Source organism: Psammomys obesus, unplaced genomic scaffold, assembly GCF_907164565.1.
Source record: "Psammomys obesus unplaced genomic scaffold, mPsaObe1.curated_primary_1811, whole genome shotgun sequence".
NCBI lineage: Eukaryota > Metazoa > Chordata > Mammalia > Rodentia > Muridae > Psammomys > Psammomys obesus.
The window spans coordinates 26,001,834-26,019,325 of record NW_026596069.1 but is presented as its reverse complement, the minus strand read 5'-3'; the positions used below and the strand labels follow the sequence as shown (position 1 = coordinate 26,019,325).

At 43.1% G+C, this 17,492-nt stretch overlaps 1 protein-coding gene across 1 annotated transcript in view; it reads left to right on the top strand.

The window, feature by feature from the left end:
* Window positions 1–13,962, top strand: part of Dap3 (death associated protein 3) — a 41,420-nt gene extending 27,458 nt beyond the window's left edge. The window contains exons 5-13 of the mRNA XM_055625651.1: window positions 5,761–5,869; window positions 6,157–6,249; window positions 7,184–7,314; window positions 8,343–8,423; window positions 8,496–8,654; window positions 9,925–9,984; window positions 10,547–10,636; window positions 12,340–12,457; window positions 13,626–13,962. Coding sequence (XP_055481626.1) covers window positions 5,761–5,869; window positions 6,157–6,249; window positions 7,184–7,314; window positions 8,343–8,423; window positions 8,496–8,654; window positions 9,925–9,984; window positions 10,547–10,636; window positions 12,340–12,457; window positions 13,626–13,711 — 927 coding nt within the window. The 3' untranslated portion in view covers window positions 13,712–13,962. The remainder of the gene's footprint in view (window positions 1–5,760; window positions 5,870–6,156; window positions 6,250–7,183; window positions 7,315–8,342; window positions 8,424–8,495; window positions 8,655–9,924; window positions 9,985–10,546; window positions 10,637–12,339; window positions 12,458–13,625) is intronic.
* The last annotated feature ends 3,530 nt before the right edge of the window (window positions 13,963–17,492 follow it).

The following is a 17,492-nucleotide window of genomic DNA, read 5'->3' as shown; positions in this document are numbered from 1 at the left end:
AAGTTAGTTTGGACTGAATGTCCAAGCTAAACTATCACTGCTCCTTATTCAGGAAGTCTCTCCTATTCGAATCTAATCTCTATCAATTTTGATGGTATCCACAGCTTTTCTTCACCTGTGGAAATAGAGGCAAAACCTCTTCTCCACCACATATCCCAGTTATATCCATGTTGAGGTCCACACATTTTTAAAATACACAGGCTGATTCGGTACAGCGGTTTTTCCACTGTCCATTGTCTTTCTGCAGCTGTTCTCTTTATCAGCATTTAAAATTTTTAAGTTAATAAGGTAATGTGTAACCTATCTCTGAGAGCCTTCACTATCACTTTCTGTTAGTAAGGTTTTTTTCTTTTTTAGTTTTTCAAAACAGGATTTCTCTGTTGTGTTAGCTGTCCTGGAACATGGACTGTAGACCTGGCTGGCCTTGAACGCACAGAGATCTGCCTCCCAAGCATTGAGCTTCTCTAGACAGGGTTTCTCTGTGGCTGGAACATTGTCAGTTTTAATATGTACATATCTCTTTACTGTACAACTACTATTATAAGTTGGCACTGAGAAAGCAAACCTTTCCCTATCATGCTCATGCAAATTATTTATGTGAAAAAATAATCTTTCAAATCAATTACTATCAAAGGCCATGACTTAGGAAATAAAGGGCAAGAGAATTCCAAGCTGTAAAGAGCCCATTGGCTTAGTCATTTATGGCTCTTAAATCTGTTAGCATCCTCCATTTTTCTGATTTATTTTTTATATTACAGGGGAATTCCGTGGGCTGGTAGATTCTTCAATGTCTTGAGCACTTAGCTGTTCCTGTACCAGCTCTTCTAGTACCTGTAATTTTTCTTTTGTCACAGACCATTGATCTGTTAGCCATTTTAAAGAAAGGCAGTTGGTACTTTTGAAAGACTAACAGCTGTCATGTCCTGCTTATAGACAACCTAGAGAGTCTTTGACTGTTTGTGATAATATCTTTTAATATTTTTCTCAGAAGCAGTCTTTATTTTATGATTTGTTTCTGAGATTGGAGAATGTTAATCTGTGTTTTCCAGTTGCTACAAAAAAAATCATGTCGCCATAAATTCATGGCTAAATGGCTTTAATTTTTCTATTTATCCCTCTGACCCTATGCATTCAACCCATCTTGCACTTTGTTTTACCTGAAGATGAATTTTTATCTCCTCAAGGAGACAAGTTGGATCCCAAGATTTTGGTGAAATTATAGCTACATCTGTTCCTGTGTCTACTAAAACATCAATTTCAATGCCATTTGTATTTTTAACTTTGGGCTCTGATCACTTGTGGCATTTTGCCAAAATACTTGTTTTCTGGTCTTTCCTTAGTTTTTTGTTTTATCTATCTACTGAAGCAGTCCTGTCCTTGATTACATCCAGAGCAGTGTTGTTTTTAACAACAGGCATTAATTGCTCTGTAGACGAGTTTCTCTGGTGCTGACAGGGAATGATTAAATTGAATTTGATATTGGGGCCTGCAGGAGGACCCCTGTGTCCTTTCCTGATTTCAGAGGATTACCCTGCCTGTCTGTCGTTGGTTGCAATCATTAGACTAATGTCAGCCTTTGTTACCTTCTTCATGCTCCAGAAGCCTGGAGCCTTCTTTTTGGATTATCTCTAGAAAAAAAACATTTCTAGGAATGCCTTTCCTACAATTCTTCTTCAGATCACCTGGGATACCACAATTAAAGCACGTGACATTTTGATTTTTCTTAAAACTTTCAGAAACTACTTCTGTCAGAGGAGCATCATAAACATGACATCCAATATCAGCTTTACTTCTAATCCATTACTCTATTGGTGCTGATCTTGCCTTTAAAGGCCTAATTACCATTTTGTATTCTGAAGTAGCATTTTCAAAAGTCAAAAATACAATTAAAATTTGTCTGACTTCTGAATCTGATACTATTCTATTTACAGCTGAAATTAATCTTTGAAAAAAAAATCAGTGAAGGTTTCTTTTGGGCCTTTATAATTTTAGTAAATGACTCAGTCCTTTTTCCTGATTCTTCAGCCCTATCATAAGCATTTAAACCTGCTGATATACATAGCACCAAGGTGTGATTATGAAATTCAAACTAACTAATAAAGCTCAGCATATTGACCATCACCTAGCAACTGATCCTGGGAAATATTAATACCACTGGCCCTATTTTTTGTTCTATGTCCCTAGCTTCCTTTTTCCACCATGTTCACCATTGTAACTGAGGACCAGCTTCCTATATTGCTGTTGCCAAATCTTTCCAGTCTTGGGAGATAATTCTTTTCTGAGCCTCCCAAGAATTAACAGCTGCTTTATATAGGGTGAATGCATACCATATGAAACAAAAACCATTTCCTTGATTTCCTCAAATCTAATATGTCTACAGGGTTCCATTTTTAACATCGTAACTTCAGGGGTAACTGCTGTCTCCTGGTAGGTCTTGTACAGATAAACAAAGATTGGTTTTATAACAACCTTGGGCTGCTCCCCTTCAGTTTCAGCATGCAGTGCTGCAGGAGGTACTTGTCTAAATTCCTGTCTGTGTCTGAGTATTTTTCTCATTTTTATGTATAAGTCTCTTCAATTTTTCTTCTAAGGCATCTATTTTATTAATCCACTTTCTTTTTTTGTTTGTCTGTTTGTTGTTTGTTTGTTTACCTTTTTCCTGTATTTCTAAAGCTTTTTTGAGAGGGTACAGAAAGCCACTATGGCTTTGATGGATAAAATATGAAATACAAAAATGATAATAACCATAATCAGTATTGAACCAATTTCTGTTAAGTCATTTTGCTTTTCATTTTCTGCTTCTATTTTCTTTTTTTGTTTGCTTGTTTGTTTGTTTGAGTTTTTGGGTTTTTGCTTTTTTATTTGGTGTTTGTTTTTTTTGGGGGGGGTTTGATTTGGTTTGGTTTTTGGGTTTTTTTTTGAGACAGGGTGTCTCTGTATAGCCTTGGACTCACTTTCTAGACCAGGCTGGCCTCAAACTCACAGAGGTCCTCCTGCCTCTGCCTCCTGAGTGCTGGGTTTACAGGCATGCATCACCATGCAGGGCTCTCCTTCTATTTTCAAGCCTCTAAAGTAGTACTTAAGTAAGGTCCTAATGCCTTGTATTATGCTATTTTCCATCCTTAACTCTCTCCTTGAGGATTTCCCAGGTGACTTACTAACTGTGATGGCTTCTCATTTTGTCCGAAGCTACAGTGATTTCTGTGTCCATGTGGTCATTACATGTGTTGGAGCACCAAATGTTTTTTAACAAAATTTGAGTCATTCATTTTGGCCAGTGAAGACTTGAAAGCCAGATGCTGTCGAAAGTGTGCTAGCTCAGAGAGGCACAGAGAACACCCAACTGACCTTCCTCACCTTATTGCCCCCCTCTCCCAAAAAGGAATCATTCCTCTTTATCCACACTGTCTCAGAAAATCCTCAAACTAAATGTCTCTCCCTTTTATTGCCTGGGCATCTCTCTATCTGTCCTCCTGACTTCCTTTAACTATCTATCTATCTATCTATCTATCTATCTATCTATCTATCTATCTATCTATTTTTTTAATGTTCACTCCCTGTCAACTGATTGTTTGCTCTGCCTCTTGACCTATGATTGACTTTATTTAATCTTGCTTAAATATTCAAGTAGAATATTTAAGTATTAATTATTATTATAAGTATTAAGTATTCAATAAGTATAATAAGTATTAAGTATTAATATTAAGTATTCAAGCAGAAAGCTCTTGGGTTAAAGGTGTATGCTAGGGCTGAGAGACATCACAACTAGAAACAGGTTTTTCCAGTAAACAACACAATCTTGGGCTTCATAGTGTGATCAAATATCCTGCAACAGTATGTAGGATCTGTGGTGACACACACCAACAGCCCAGGACTCTGGGAGTAGAAGCAGGAAGATCTTCAAAGTCATCTTTGTATGCATGAGAGCACGTGTTCTATTTGTTTAAAATATTTTCTAAGCTAAATTGGAATGCTTTTTCCAAACTGTGTGTGTGTGTGTGTGTGTGTGTGTGTGTGTGTGTGTGTGTGTGTATGTATGCAGTATGTAGAGGAGTATAGAAACCAGAAGTCTCCTTTGCCAGGAGATGTCCATGTTGTTTTATTGGCTTTATTTTTAAATTATGTATGGATGTTTTGCCTGCGTGTTTATTTGTACATCACATGCATTCAGTGACAGAAGAAGCAAGGAATGGTTGCCAGATCCCCTGGCCTGGAACTGGAGTTACAGACAGTTGTGAGCAGCCATTTGTGTGCTGGGAATCAAGCCTAGTACCTTTGGAAGAATAGCCAGAACATCTCTCCAGCCCCTGCTCACGTAATTTTTTTTTTTTTAAACAAGGTTTTTTGTCTGGGGCCTGGGCCTTCCTGTTAGGCCATGAGCTGGTGATAGAGCCCCAGGCATCTACCTCACTACTACCCTGGTCCTGGGGCTACAAGCACACTCCCATGCCCGGGTATTTCTTTGTGGGTGTTTTTGCTTACCTCTTGTTCACATGTGTATACGGAGAGCTGTTTACCACCTGTAGCCTCAGTCACCTGCTTTTCTTTGTGTTGTTGCTCTTGTTTTTGTTTGGGGGTTTGTGAAGGGATTTGTTTTGGGGGGGTTGAGTTTTGTTTTTGTTTGGCTAGTTGGTTTTGTTGAAGGTTTTGTGGTTGCTGTCATTAGCTGCTGTGTTATCAATTATCAGTCCTCCTGCTTCAGCCTCCTTAGTGCTGGTATTATAGGTATATACCACCAAACCTGGCCCTAGAAATGATATACTTTTTAAAAATGCATTTATTTTATTGTCAGGGAGATAAGGGGCACTTCACACACCTCACGTGTGGATGACAGAGGGCAACTTGGGGCTGTTATTTCTCTCCTACCTTGTCATTCTGTCATACTGAGGGCATCAAGCTTAGGAGCAAGTAAGTTGGCTGACTAATGAGGGACTAATATTAGAAAGGAAGTAAATTCTAGATTATACTACTGTTGTCATCAAAATATTTCTTAGTATTAGAGGTAGGACCCAACCAAAGAAATTCCCTGAAATAGCCTTTACACTGCTGTAATATGTTCAAAGTTCAGTCTTTACCTTCCAGATTTTGAGGGACCATATTTAGCCAACTTGAGTGACTTGCAGCCTGGCAAAACCATAGCTGTCAGAGCCCTTGTGACCTATTGCTTCTAAAGTCCCACCTCTGAATGATGAGCTGGCACTGTCTTCAGATACATGAGTTTTGGGGAGACAGTTTATACCCAAGCCAAACCATTCATCCAATTCTTTTCCATAATCCCATTTACACTGAGGTTTCTCTCACTGTTCCTTATTTTGTATCTGTCATGTTGCCTAGTAAGATAGTTTCGCTCCTTTTATTTTTGTTTCATATGTACTGCCCAGTTGGGCTTGTCAGGTTCTGTTCCACCAGTTCTGTTTGAGAAGGGAGAGGTCTTTTCATAGAAGCAACAGTGCTGAGGCTGAGGGTCTAGCTCACTAGTAGAGTGATTGCATCTGTTTGCCTGCTGTGCACAAAGCTCTTGAGCTCATCCCTATCATCATAAAATTAAATATAAAGAAGCATCAAAATCTAGCTAGCTATGTTACTTGATATGAAACAATACCTCAAATCTTAGCTAAAATACATGGATTCAGTGGCAACCTCTCATATCTGAGTACAGATGAGTTTGGAGTTGTTTGCTGCGTCAGGCTTAGTGTACAACATGGTCCAGAATGGCTAGAATCTCCATGCCCACCTACTTTCCTCTTCCTGTTTGTTCAGGTGAAGACTTTTGGAGAAGCTTGTCTGATGGTAAGGAAGCCAGCTGTCGAGCTTCTGAACTACCTGAAAAATACCAATTTTACTCATCCAGCTGTGCGATATCTTCTCTGTATCCTTTCTGACATGCCTGGGTCCCCTTAAGCCTACGTGTTTTTCCTCATTTGAGGAAAGGAAATGCTGTTTGTTTTGCTGTATTGGGGGGTTGTTTTTTAGACAAGGTCCTGTTATGTAACCCCAGGTGGTCTCAACTTCAAGACATGCCTGTCCCTGCCCCTGCCCCTGCCTCTGCCTCTGCCTCTCCCTCTCCCCTAAGTGCTGGGATTGAAGACTTGTACTGAGAAAGGCTGTTGATGGGAAATGTGTTGCTTATGATATTTTCTTTAACATAGACTTTAGATGGGGAAAAGGGAACAGGAAAAACCCTCAGTCTTTGCCATGCTATTCATTTCTGTGCAAAACATGACTGGCTGATTCTGCATATCCCAGATGGTAAGGACATCCTGTCTGTCTTGTTTGTGAATCCTCTTAACTGCTCAAGAGACAGTGGTCATGCTGTACTGTCCATGCTGACTCTTGTTCTGTTTTGGGTTTTTGTTTTGTTGTTGTTGTTTGTTTGTTTGTTTGTTTTCAAGACAGGGTTTTTCTCTGTGTACCCTTGGCAGTCCTGAACTCACTTTGTAGACCAGGCTGTCCTCAAACTCACAGAGATCCATCTGCCTCTATCTCCCTGAGTGCTGGGTTTAAAGGCTTGTGCCACCACGCCCAGCTCCATGCTGACTCTGAATTCTTGAGCTGAAACAACCCCTCCCCACTCCCACCTCTGCCTCCCAAGGTTCCACCACAGACACAAACCGCTTTTGCTTCCGTTTTTCTGTCAATTACTATGAGTATCCACAGAGCCTTAGCACTCCTTGGCTATTTAGAGTTGTTCAGTATAGATTTGAGACCTCATACTTTGCATATATCCTCTTTTGTTCAAAGTTTATATATCCACATTTTCTAACTTGCCTTTAAAAATTGTCAGTAAGCAGAAATGAGAGTCCACTTGATGTCTCTATGTACTGATTACAATGTAACGTTGAGTGTAAGAGCAAGGACATAGAGGATCAGTACCACCACACACTAGAAACTATGTTCATATATTTTTTAATGTTTCTCATAATTTACAAAGTCATCCATGGGGCTGGAGAGCTGACTCTGCAGTTAAGAGCACTGGCTGCTGTTTCAGAGAATCCAGGTGCAGTTGGCAGCAGGGACCCAGCAGCTCACAGAATCTGTAACTGCACTACAAGGGAACCCAACACTTCTGACCCCTGCAGTCAAAACACCCATAATACAAGATCAAATCAGATTCTTTACAAAAAAGCATACAGTACTTCAAATTACTGTAGTTAGTTCCTAATCTGTTTTCCTTTGCATTTAGCTCATCTTTGGGTGAAAAACTGCCGGGAGCTTCTGCAGTCCACTTACAACAAACAGCGCTTTGATCAACCCCTAGAGGCCTCTACCTGGCTGAGGAATTTCAGAACTACGAATGAGCGCTTCCTGAGCCAGGTGATTGTGCTTCGGGAACTCATTGCTGAATAACCTTTGCACTGGAGAAGATTTTTGTCTTCTTTGTATCTTGATTAGTTGGTACACTGTAGAGAATTGACATTGTAATCAGTAGTAAATGAGCCATTTTGTATCCCAGTAACATTTTTGGTCCACAGTGGGATCACAACTTAAAATTCATTTGTTGTTATCAGTGAGGCAGTCTACAACAAGCCGTTCATTTAGTGGATGGTAAAATAAGTCTAAATTCATTTTTACTGTCTCTGAGATAAACCGTGAGAGTAAAATTACTCATTCCAGTTTTATTTTGTTTTGCTTTGTTTGCCGTGTAGTTGGGTCTGGTGTGAGCCGACTATGCACTCCAGACTGCCCTGTTCTTACAGTCCTTCTGCCTCAAGCAGAAGGATGCCACACCAGCACTGTGTTGTCTCGCAGTGAGCTCTAAACTAAGGCTTTACCCCATCAGTAGAAAGACTCACGGAAGAGCAGAAGAGTGGTCTTGCTGGCACAATGGCGCAGTAGAGGATTTACAAACCAGGGACCATGTGACCTCCACACCTGCCTTGTGGCTCACCCTCACACATATACAAATAAAGAAATAAATATAGTTTGGAAAATGTGAGTGCCAAGGCTTGGGTGTAGCTCAGTGGGAAAGCACTTACCGAGTATGCTTGAGGTTCAGGATTTGATAATGAGTACTGTGGGGTGGGAGGGACAAGGCCAACGTCCTGTTCTGAACCCTTTTAGCCAGAGTGCCAGGCATGATAGTTTACATGTTCAATCCAAGCATTTGGAAGGCTGAGGCAGGGTAATTGTCTTGAGTTGTAGGCCATCCTGAACTAAAGTGTCTCAATGCCTCCCCTTCCCCAACTAAAAGCTCCAGGAAGAGGTTAGAAGTCTTTTATTTATTTGTACAATGCACCACCTAATGGTTCAGCTGACTCCTGCGGGCGCCTTCCTGGTTTGGAAAGGCTTCAGTGTAAACAAGCAGCCTGTTGTATTTTCTTACTTTGTTTGCTTGCTTTTAGATAAAAGTTCAAGGGAAGTATGTGTGGAATAAGCGAGAAAGCACTGAGAAAGGCAGTCCTCTGGGAGAAGTTGTTGAACAGGTATGACAAACAGCATCTGCACCATGTCCTAGGCAGAGAAAGCAGAGGTATCATCCCTGCCTCTCCCCACAGGGCATTACACGAGTGAGGAACGCCACAGATGCCGTTGGGGTTGTGCTGAAGGAGCTAAAGACGCAGAGTTCCTTAGGGCTCTTTCACCTCCTGGTGGCAGTGGATGGAGTCAATGCCCTCTGGGGAAGGACCACACTGAAAAAAGAAGATAGAACCATGGTAGGAATACTTTGTGTTCTCTAACTCTGTCAGGGACAAGGGATGATGCTTTCCTATGTGGGCCACAGAGGATATTTCCCCCTGGAATCTTGAATCCTGTGTGGAGCTAGAGCAGTAGCTGAGTGGTTGGCTGGCTCCTCTTGTTGAGGACCCAGGTTTTGTTCCTACCACACAGAGGGCAGCTCACAACCATCTGCAACTCTAGTTCCAGGGGCTCTACTACACATACATATAAAATAAGTAAATCTTTAAAAACAGCAGCAAAAGGACAGTGAATGCTGACACACCGGCCGTGGAGCTGTAGCACATGAGTGCCTGTGTGTGTAAGACCCCACGCTCCATCTCCAGCACTGCAAAAGCAGGGAAAGAAATACACAGTGAATTAGCTTCAAAAAAACAAAGTGATACATCCTAGCTGACTTTCTACTGCTGTGGTTAACACCATGACCCAAAGCCGCCTGTGAAGGAAGTGTTGGGGTAAACACGTGAGGCAGGAACTTGGAGACAGGAACTGAAGCAGGGTTGTGGAGGAATGGCTTGCACCTCTTTGCTTTTTCAGTTTGTTTCTTATACACCCCAGGACCGCCTGTCCGTGGATGGCACCACCTATCCTTGTAGGCTGCTCCACTCCAGCCCCATCAAGCACTAATGAAGGAAATTCCCACAGGCTTGCCTATGACCCACGCTGGTAGCAGCTTTTCCCCACTGGGAAAGTTCACTTTTCCCAGATACCCCTGGCTTTATGCCTGTGAATGTTTTGTGTGAATACATGCATATGTCTGTTGGATTCCCCTGGAACTGGAATTACAAACGGTTGTGAGCTCCCATGTGGATTTTGGGATTCAAACATGAGTGTTCTCCAATAACAAGAACTCTTAATGACTGAGCCAGCTCTCGAGGCCCTGCCCCATTTCTCAAACGCTACCCAACACATGATTCCACATGCTCCATCGTGCATTGCGTACCAGGGGAGCATGTTGGAGAGAGCAGGGCAGTGGAAGCTGCAGGATCTTGGCCCTCTTCATTGGTTCCAACTACTGTTTAAAAAGCTCAGAATATCCAGGGAGGAAGGTACACTTGGTATAGTTAAGCTCCTTCTTCCTTCCTTCATGCCCCTCTTCCTCCTTCTTCCCCCTTCTCATTCCAGAGAAAGTATGTAGAGTTAAAAACCCTTTTTTTTTTTAGAAAATGTGATTGTCAGTTCAGTTTTTTGGGAATAGCCGGAAGAGTCAGGTCGTAACCTCCTCACTTTCTTGTTGGCAACGTGTAGATTGCCCCAGAAGAGCTAGCCCTTGTTCACAGCCTGAGGAAGATGGTGAAAAATGACTGGGTAAGTGTGGCGCCCCTGGGGTGCAGGGGAAGTGTGACCCTTCTTTCCTGCCTTTGTCTCTCACCCGTTGTCTCCAGTTGTACAGTGTCTGGTAGAAAGTTCCTCTACTGACAGCCTTCTCACTGTTATCTGTCTTTCTCTCTGTGTGTCTTTGCAAGGCTCTCAGTTTCTTTTGAAGGAGAGTGTTACTGTGTAGCCCTGGGAACCCACAGATCTGGCTCCCTGGATTTAAGGCGTGCAGCAAGCACAGCAGGCGGCAAGCTAGGAGCTCATTTTGTAGCTCAGAGCTCACCTGGCCCCAGCTCAATTCCTCTACTTCGTTCATTAAGTGCCTGAAGTGCAGGCATTGCAGGCAAAATTGAAAATAAAAAGCACATTGTGATAAACTTAAGGTCTTGTGTAATTTAATGTCACAGCCAGATCTAGAGCCAGTAACCAATTTGTCGCCAGTTAATTATGCTAAACCACACTGTCATGACACGATCATGAAATAGTCTGACTACGATTGTCCATGTCTGTCATTTCCATCTTTTTAAAATTCCACTACTTTTCTTTTTTTCAGCGTGGAGGTGCAATTGTGTTGAGTTTGAGCCAAACCGGGTCTCTCTTTAAGTCCCGAAGTGCCTATTTGCCACAGGAGCTCCTAGGAAAGGTAGGACCCTTTCTGAAGAAACCTGTCCCCCTCGGGTAGCCGTCGCATCTGGGACAGAAGTTCCCAACCTGGGGCCAGCTCCCTTCGGAGTCCCACGGCCAATACCCTAGGTGGCCCATATCTACAGTCTGGTTCATAACAGCAGCAGGGCTAGCGCTGCGAAGTAACAGCAAAAATAATTTTATGGTTGGGTCACTGCAACCTGAGGAACTGTATTAAAGAGTCCCGGCATCACGATTGTTGAGAACCACTGCTCTTACAGACTGTGTCTTTCTTTTTAATATTCTTTGAGAGGATTCACATGCTACAGCACATGTGTAAAGGTCAGAGGACAACCTGCAGGAAGTGATCCTCCTTCTACAGTGTGGGTTCTGGGACTTGAACCCTGGACATCAGAGGCATCTCACCAGCCTTATATCTCTTAATTGTTTTCTTCTTTAGATTTATTTTATTTTACTTCATGCCTGTGAATGTTTTGTGTGAATACATGCATATGTCTGTTGGATTCCCCTGGAACTGGAATTACAAATGGTTGTGAGCTCCCATGTGGATTTTGGTATTCAAATATGAGTATTCTCCAATAACAAGAACTCTTAATGACTGAGCCAGCTCTCCAGCCTGCCCCATTTTTTTTCTAAGATTCATTTATTTACTATTTATACAGTGTCTGTCTGCCTGTATGCATGCCTGCATGCCTGCACACCAGAGGAGGGCGCCAGATCTCACTATAGATGGTTGTGAGCCACCGTGTGGTTGCTGGGAATTGAACTCAGAACCTTTGGACGAGCCTCTGAGCCATCTCTCCATCTTTTTTTTTTTTTTTTTTTTTTGCCCCCATGTTTCTTTTTAAATTATTTTGTCATAATGTCACAGAAAATTCATATTCTTATTACTTTATTTCTAGAAATGTCAACTTTCATATTTGTTGTGTCGTTCCCCCCCCCCCCCCCCTTTTCTTCAAAGTGTGTTCATAGTAACCGGAATTAGAAACATATGTCTTCCCCTGATAGAATTGCTTCTTTGCTACAGTGTGGATTTGTTTGGGGAATTATTATTATTACTGCTTTTGTGATATGGGGAACTAAACCCCCATCCCGTGCATGCTAGTCCAGCCCTACACCTCGGAGCTGCACCCCCATTTACAGTATGAATTTGTAAATTCTGAGAGACCCGGTCTCACTATGTGGCTTTTGCCGGCTTGGAACTGTCTGTGTAGATCAGCCAGACCTCAGACTCACAAAGATCCCTCGCCTCTGCCTCCTGACCTCTGGGATTAGTGTGTGCCACCACACCCAGCCGGCTCGTAGATTCTCAGTAAGTGGAACGCTTTTACTGGTTTTTTTTTTTCTTTCTTTCTTTCTTTCTTTCTTTCTTTCTTTCTTTCTTTCTTTCTTTCTTGTTATTTTTATGCTTTTAGTTGGTTTGTTTTTGTTCTGCATCACGGACTCATATATCCCAGTGTGGTTATGAATTTACGGTCTCCTGTGGCAGTGCTCAGACCCCTGACCTCATTATCTTTTTAAATGTAATGTTTGTGGCAATGTAAGCAGTCACTAGCCACGTGTGTACAGCTCTGTGTGAGGCAGGGAGCTGAGCGTTGGGGTGGAGTGAGGTTGTTGGAGAGTACCACCAAGGAAAAAGACCCTGTCCCACAGTGCATTTGGTTTCTCAACTAACAGTGTGTCTTTTATCCTTGTTTCCAGGAAGGATTTGATGCCCTAGAGCCATTTCTTCCCATCCTCATTTCCAACTACAATCCAAAAGAATTTGAAAGTTCTTTTCAGTATTATTTAGAGAACAATTGGCTTCAGCATGAGAAAGGTCAGTCCTATCATGTGTCATCATCCTGCCCGCCAGGCTGCTGAGTCAGGGCACAGGGTACTTTGCATCACCATGGTGTGGTACCCAAAGCATACATGAGCCCACAGACACAAAAGGGTTAGTCCTGGCCACTTGGCTCCATGCTCCAGGACATGTAAAAAGGTGGTACATCTTGACACCAGGCACAGAGAGTAACCTGGAGAAGGTATAGCTCCTAAGGACACTCCCATAGAGACCCGTTCCCTTCTGCTGAGCCCCAAAGCCTACACATTCTCAGAGCCTCCCAAAATAGCACCACCAGCTGTAGACCCAGGCAGTCAGTCCGAGTGTGAGTGGCACACATTCCCCACTCACGCGTAGCACACGCTCTCTGCCCTCAGCAGCAACCTGTGATTGGAACTGGAATTGGAATTTCATCTTTTTCCCTTAGACTTTTTTCTATATAATAAAGGAATTTAAAAATGTGATTAGAAAATGGCTACAGTGTAATTTACAAAAGAAATTACATTTCTGCTTAGCTTCTCACCTTGTCCAGAACAAAGTATTTGTGTTAAAGAAGGAAGCAATTTTAAGTCTATGACTGGGCAGTTTGCACATGTCTGGGCTGCTGCCATTCTCACTGATGAGGCACTCGGTGTGCTGCTAGTGACCGCCGCTGAGACTCTCAGAAGAGTCCACATCTTTGCTGTCCCTGCCCTCAGGCTCCGAAATTAGTAACTCTTTTCTTTTCCTTTTGTTTTTGAGGCACTATCTCACTGTGTACCCCTTCTTACCTCACACTCAGGGTCCACTGCCTGCGTCCCCTCAGGTGACAGCTGGCACATACTTTGAGAAGCTCCTAACTCTTAATGTCAGATTTGATGGCTTGTGTTGAAAGCATTCTACCTATCCCCTGAGCATGCTAAAGAATGTTCACAAAGTAAAGTGCTCTATCACTGAATCATCACTGGTTGTGGTCCTAGTTCACTCTGGGCCACATGAGACTTTGGCACAAATAATAATTGGTTGGAAAGTCCCTGACTGGCGTGTGCCGAGTCTTGGGTTTGAGCAGCAGCAGTGTGTTGGAGGGGTAAAATCCCAGGCAAGGGGTCATGATCTGAAGGCGGATGCCTCTGACTGCAGTTTGTAGCAGGAAGAAACTGCCACTCGTGTGTTTGCTCCATTTTAGCTTCTACAGAAGAAGGGAGGAAAGAGCTGAAGTTCCTGAGTAACAGCAACCCTGGGCAGCTGGAGCGGCTCTGCGCCTCACTGTAAGCTCGGACACAGTGCATCATGTCTGGAAGACAAGTGGAACAGCCTGACCTGCAATGATGAACATAGGACAATGGGATGTCCCATTGTTCTTGCAACTAATACCAGTTTTTTGTTATGGCTTTCACATTAAATATAGGTCTGTTTCTGAGTGTTGTGTTAGATTTGCAATAAGAAAAGCTTGCATTTTGCCCAAATTGAATTTCTCTGTCATTCTGTTTATTAGAATCTGAAGAAACTCAATTTTACAGAAATTGCTAGTTCTGTCTTCTGTGGCTGCATCTGTTGCTGTCTTTCTGCCATTCTCCATAGATCTTGGTCATAGAACCAACACCATCTCTGTTCTGGAAGTTTAGAGCAAAGCCAGTTCTTACTACTTAGCCAGACTGACTGTCCACCCTTTCAAGGACTTTGAGCTTCCCAGACTTTTTGAGGAAGGCTGGCACAGCCCTGAAAGTGACGGACATTTTTTTATAGTAACTCTGGGCATCATATGGCCTCCCACAGGTACCTTACAGGCAAGGCTGGGTTTGGTTTGGTTTTGTATTTAAACATTTTTGTTGTTTTGTTTGTTTGTTTGTTTGTTTGTTTGAGGCAGGGTTTCTCTGTATAGCCTTGGCTGTCCTGGAACTTGCTCTGTAGACCAGGCTAGCCTCAAATTCTCAGTTCCATCTGCCTTTGCCTCCCAAGCATTGGGATTAAAGGCATGTACCACCATGGGTCCCTGCTAATTAACATAATATTTTCATTTATTTCAAATATTTTAAAATTATTTGAAATTTTGCATCATGCACCCTGATTAATCCCCCCTCCTGGTCCTCCCATGTTTGCCCTCTCCCCCACCCCACCCCAAACAGGAAAAGAAAAAAAGGCTATTTTGTGTTGTTCATATATATGCCCTGCTGCATGGTCTGCTGTCTAGTGTCCACCCCCAAGGGAAGCTGAGTCTCCTCCACCTGCACTGTCCAATATGGAGGCCTACACCTGTGTCCTCATTGAAAATTTTTTGCGTTTTGGGTTGTTTTGTTCTTGTTTTTCAGTTCTCACTGATGGCTTCCTTTCGAGGATGTCTTTTTTTTTTTTTTTTTTTTTAATTGGTGTGGTTTGGTTGGAGGTAGGGCTTATCACAGAAGCCCTTTTAATTCCTTTCTTTACTGTGTGTCTGACATCGTCAGTACCACTTCAAGAACAGCTTCCTTGCCCTTCACAGTCAGTGGGATCTTAGGCTTACACAAGGTTTCAGGCAACAGCACAGACCACAAACATCCATTTGTTCTCTGCCATCAGCATGCGCCAAGGACCTCCAACCTGGTCTCTAGTGGCAGTAAAGCCCACAGTCATCAACATGGTCCTCTTCCGAAGCATGAGCCACTGACCAGCAAGACCTCTGGGAGAAGCACAGACCATGGAGCTCTTTCAAGGAAGTCCAGTCCAGTAAATGGACCATTCATCTTGAACATGTCTGTTAGAGCAAGGGTAATCATTTGGTTGGGCAGCTTGGAGTCCACGGAAGCTTCCAGCTGCTGCACTCTGTCCTGTTGCCCTTACACTCGCTTCCCCTACCCATTGCTCATTGGGTACTGTGAAGACCAGGATCTAGAACACATTTTCAAGGTTTATTTTTATTATTTTTATTTATGTGTGTGGGTGTGAGTACAGGTGCCTGTGATGGTCAGGGCCACTGGGTCTCCCGAAGCTGCAGTTCAGGCCATTGGGAGCTGCAGGCAGACTGGCAAGAGCTGAAGAGCTGATCCAGCACTTGCTCAGCCATCTGTTCATCCCAAGATACTTCTGAAAATATGACATTTCAAGACTGAAATTGGGATCAGAAGTCCATGTAACAAATTAGTGCTGTATTGTAAGATCAGCTGTGGTTCAGCGATAGTGTTTCCCTAGTGTCAGAAACAAAGAATATCCTCAGTGTTGCCTAAAGGAGCACATAAGCAAAGCAAAACAGCAAAGTTACTCACTTTGCAGAAAGGGTATGCCAATGCCCTAACCAGGCTAACAAGTAGGCGTCAAAATGGCTAATTTGTGCGATGACCGGGTCTGAACGTTGACCTGCACTACTTACAGATGGGTCTGACGGGGCACCAGGAGTAAGGAAACATACAGAAAAGCTGAGACGTGTCGGGGAGCTCTGACAGCGCTGCGGGGCGGGGGAGGCCAGTCAAGTCTCGGGCCAGGGTCGCTCTGGGAGAGGAAGCTGCAGTCCTCTACACAGAGCCCACCTCCCCACCAGGGCAAGGCCTTGCAGTGGCTGTGCTCGCCTCAGTAGTACATGTTCACACACAACTTCACCTGCTCCCCACACTGATCTTGTTAATTGAGAACTAGATTTAACAGTTGGAAGCATCTTGGCAAACTGGCATGAATGGGAAGAAGGTTCAGGAAGTATGAGTCCTTGACAAGCCCCAAACCAGCAAGTGGTTTTTGTTTTGTTCTTCTGGTTTTGTTGTTCTTGTTCCCTCTCATAAAATCCCCTGTGCCTGCTGGCAAGAGGTTCCTAGCCGGAGTATGGATATTCCTTTAATGGGTAGTGGCATCCTTGGAGCCTCATCGAAGAGTAGCTCCTCCCTGCTGTTTGTACTCTGCCCTAATTGTATTTGGCCTCTGGGCCTGGGTGAGTATGTTAGTCTCCCGAGCCTTTGCTCTGGAGTGGGGTTTTAGGGTCATCCTTGCTCCATCCTTTAGTAAATAAACAGTTCCTCAATAAACTGGTTGGCTCCCCAGGTTGGACTTTGATAGAATAGTGGAATTTTAAGAAAAAAAAAATTTGTTTTTCAAGAGACTAGTGGGCGGAAAAAAGGATTTTTAATACACAATTCTACAGAAAGGGACACAGCACAGTGAAAAGAAAAGAAAAAAAAAAACTGGCAAGGCTTTTTTTTTTATCTTAATTTTTTTTTTATTTTACTTTTTTAATACTGTGCAACAATGTTAGTGTTTGTTGTATATATGTATGTAAAGTATGTGTTCTCAGAGACCTGTGTTGTCAGTTGCCCTGGGGCTAGAAAAGTTGCAAGAATTCTGAGCTGCCTGGCATAGGTGCTGGGAACTGAACTCCAGTCCTCTGAAGAGTTAATATTACCTTCCCTTAACTGACTCATCTCTCCAGCCCATAAATCGTCTGGTTTTTTAAATTATACGTGTATGAGTATGTATGTGCACTGCATATATGAAGTAACCACAGATGTCAGAAAAATGCCCTGGCACTGGAGTTACGCCATCTGAGCACTGAGAACCGACTCTGGGTGCTCTGCAACAGCAGCAAGCGTGCTTACCTCTCTCCCGCCCCAACAAACCAATGTTGGTTTCTAGGGCTACACAGAGAAACCGTCTCGAAAAAAAACCCCAGAAACATATATATGTGTTTGTTTGTATTTTGAGACAGGGTTTCTCTGTGTAGCCCTGTACACCACGCTGGCCTTAAACTGAGATCCGCCTGCTTCTGCCTCCTCCAGTGCTGAGATCAGGGGCGCGCGCCACCGTGCCCTGCGTAAATGCCGTTTTAAAGGAGACATTTTCTGTATAGTTTACTAACACTGGGTTTATGTCCAGAATATGTACACAAGCAGAGATTTGGTTCTGTACTTCCATGTGGGTCCTCAGGCTCAAACTCCGGTCTGCAGGCTGAGCAGCACGCACCTTTCTTACCCAGCAAGCCCTCCAGCTGGGCCCATTTACTTTTGTTCATAAATGAACACCAAACAGCACAAAAGAAACATGAGCAAGACATTTGGAATAGTGACTTGTTTGGTTTAGTTGGGTTTGTTTTGCACCT